The sequence below is a fragment of the Cynara cardunculus genome (genome assembly GCF_001531365.2).
Source record: "Cynara cardunculus var. scolymus isolate 2C chromosome LG 17, CcrdV1, whole genome shotgun sequence".
Classification (NCBI taxonomy): domain Eukaryota; kingdom Viridiplantae; phylum Streptophyta; class Magnoliopsida; order Asterales; family Asteraceae; genus Cynara; species Cynara cardunculus.
This window is the reverse complement of record NC_037544.1, coordinates 30,582,147-30,584,569: the sequence shown is the minus strand read 5'-3', so window position 1 is coordinate 30,584,569 and position 2,423 is coordinate 30,582,147. Positions and strand designations below refer to the sequence as shown.

At 35.5% G+C, this 2,423-nt stretch overlaps 1 protein-coding gene across 1 annotated transcript; it reads right to left on the bottom strand.

The window, feature by feature from the left end:
• Positions 1-8: 8 nt before the first annotated feature.
• Positions 9-1,294, bottom strand: LOC112499972 (bidirectional sugar transporter SWEET14-like; the record flags this gene model as incomplete). Its single annotated transcript, XM_025103233.1, is given in 7 exon segments — positions 9-191; positions 279-398; positions 521-583; positions 585-689; positions 786-996; positions 1,119-1,155; positions 1,249-1,294. Coding segments are annotated over 7 exon segments (765 nt in total), but the record flags the coding sequence as incomplete, so codon positions are not given.
• Between the last annotated feature and the right edge of the window lie 1,129 nt (positions 1,295-2,423).

Here is a 2,423-nt window from a genome sequence, read left to right as displayed (position 1 = left end):
ATTAAGGTCTCCAACTTCACGATATCGATGACTTTATGATCATTTATTTCTGGAACTTTCTTCTCATCCATTTCGTTGATTTTTGCTTCAAAACTGGATAATTTTWCGTTGCTAACCGACTTCTTGTTTYTATATACAAGATATAGTATCATCTGAATTATGCCAAAGGTGAATCCAAGCACATTTGGAATCTGTAAAGCAAGTTGTAAGATTTCAATAAAAAAAAGAGGGACAACTTTCAAAAATGAGTTAACGAAAGATTATAACTTTTCTCATACCGCGATATTGAAGTCACCAAGAAGTAGACCATAAAAAAACCACATGACGGCACTGAGGGTGAGAGCTACTGATAATAAAATTGGCATGTACTCTACACTTTTCGTTCTAATCACTTGTCGCTGCAAAATAATATGAATAAAAGTTAAAAAGGATCATATATATTAGAAAATATAACAAGGTCAAATGCAAATATTTGCAGTGTCACCAAGTAAATGTATGCTTTTTATCCATGTATACTTACCAGAACTCCCAAAGGTGCTACAAAAACACATAAAGAAAACACGAGGCAAATCCATCCAACTATTAACTATCACCCCTCGGGTAACTCCACTTGCAAGGAATTGAGTTAGGACAACAATCAATCCGAACCCAACAACTATTAGCAATACAATTAGCTTTAAACTCTCCATCTGCATAACCAAGTTACTTTTTGTYWGTTTAACCTTCCTTAATGATAACAATGAAAGTCAATTCGCAATGTAAAATAATGATTAATTTGAACGTACCCTAGCCTTCTTTGGTGCATAGARGAGAAAGAAACATATGTACACCGTTTCAATGAAGCAACCAACTGAGTTTATCGTTATGAGAAGCATGACATTGCTCTTCAACAATGCATAATATATCCAAAGCATGGCACTGAACAAACCCACCACATAAGGTGCCAACTGAAATCCTTCGRTTGATTTCTTTTTATAAACTTTATAAAACGTCGGTCTGCATTTTTTTTAATAAATTGTATATGAAAGTTAGTTAGACAAYYATTCATYCAAGACTGAACTACAAGAAATCATGAAAAGTGGATAAAAGAAAACTAGAACAAACATAAAAAGACTTACAGTGGTGCAAGAAATACCATAAAGGAGACCAAATTGCCTGGAAATATTATAAAGCAAAATGTTAATGGCAGAATAATGGATGGAAATACACATAAAAGAAAGAGAAGAGAGCAAGGCAGGAAGTATATACCAAGAAGGCCAAACGCTAGAGTGAGATAAGCTAAGTTTCCTGTCATCTTTCTTAATTGCTTACAAAGACAAATGTATCTCTCCTTCCTCCAGGGGCGGAACACAAACTTTCCAACCGTAGGGGCCGGACCTAAAAATTCTAAAATCTAGTGGCTACATACTTCAAAACTAAAACTTCAATAAATTGTGTCATACCTGTCCAAACTCATGCAGAGTGCACCTTTGTAAAATGACAGTACTTTAGCAATAGCTATGGCCTATAATCAAGTGAAGCATGCTAGAAGCAGATACTTGGATTCTACTTTGTTTGAGAAAATGCATMRATATATCTCCTTACCAGTCATATTCCATCAAAATATCAATTAAACTTACTTGTTTACAAAGGATTGGGAAGATAGCTTTATTGGAAGTTGTTTCACATACTTATCTATCTAATCCACACACACCATCAACTTTGATGGAAGAAGGGAGATTGAAGAAACAATAATGGATAAAACTGGAATCTGTGTTCTTGTTTACTTAGGCAGATCTCTGTTGCTTCACTCACTTGTACACACACGTTGATAAGAGGCATCAAAGTCAAAAAGAAACAAGGCACCATAGACACAAGATTTGTGGGTAAGAACAGAAGGTTTGATTTGGGGAAATTAGAAACAAACAAGGCACCAGTTAGCCCAAGACTCCAAAAAAAACATCCTATTGAAGTATGGAACTAACTATCAAGCTACAACTTAAATTTCAAAAAGAAAACCTAAGACTTAATCAAACAAGATCCAGTTAGCCCATTACTCCTTCTGATGCTATATTTTTTATGCAAATAAATTCCCATKGYCATCTCTAAAATCAGAATCCACAAGGATAAACAATAGCGGGATTGCAGGTTAATGAAACAGCTAAATCACCACTTTCCACATAAATTTCCACATAAATTTCCACATAAATCAAGAATGAACTATTAACAGCTAAAGCCTAAAGCCTAAATCACCACAGGTCCACAATCCACATAAATTTAGACCTAAATGACTAAATCAGTAAATGAGTAAATCARCAAATAGAAGGTGCAAGCAGTAACAGAGTCTCTCCCTGTTAGTCTGTTACAGAGAATGAGAATGAGAGAAGGACGGAGGACGGACTTACCGGCTGAGAGCTGGCCGTCGACCGCCTGCAGTGCCGCCT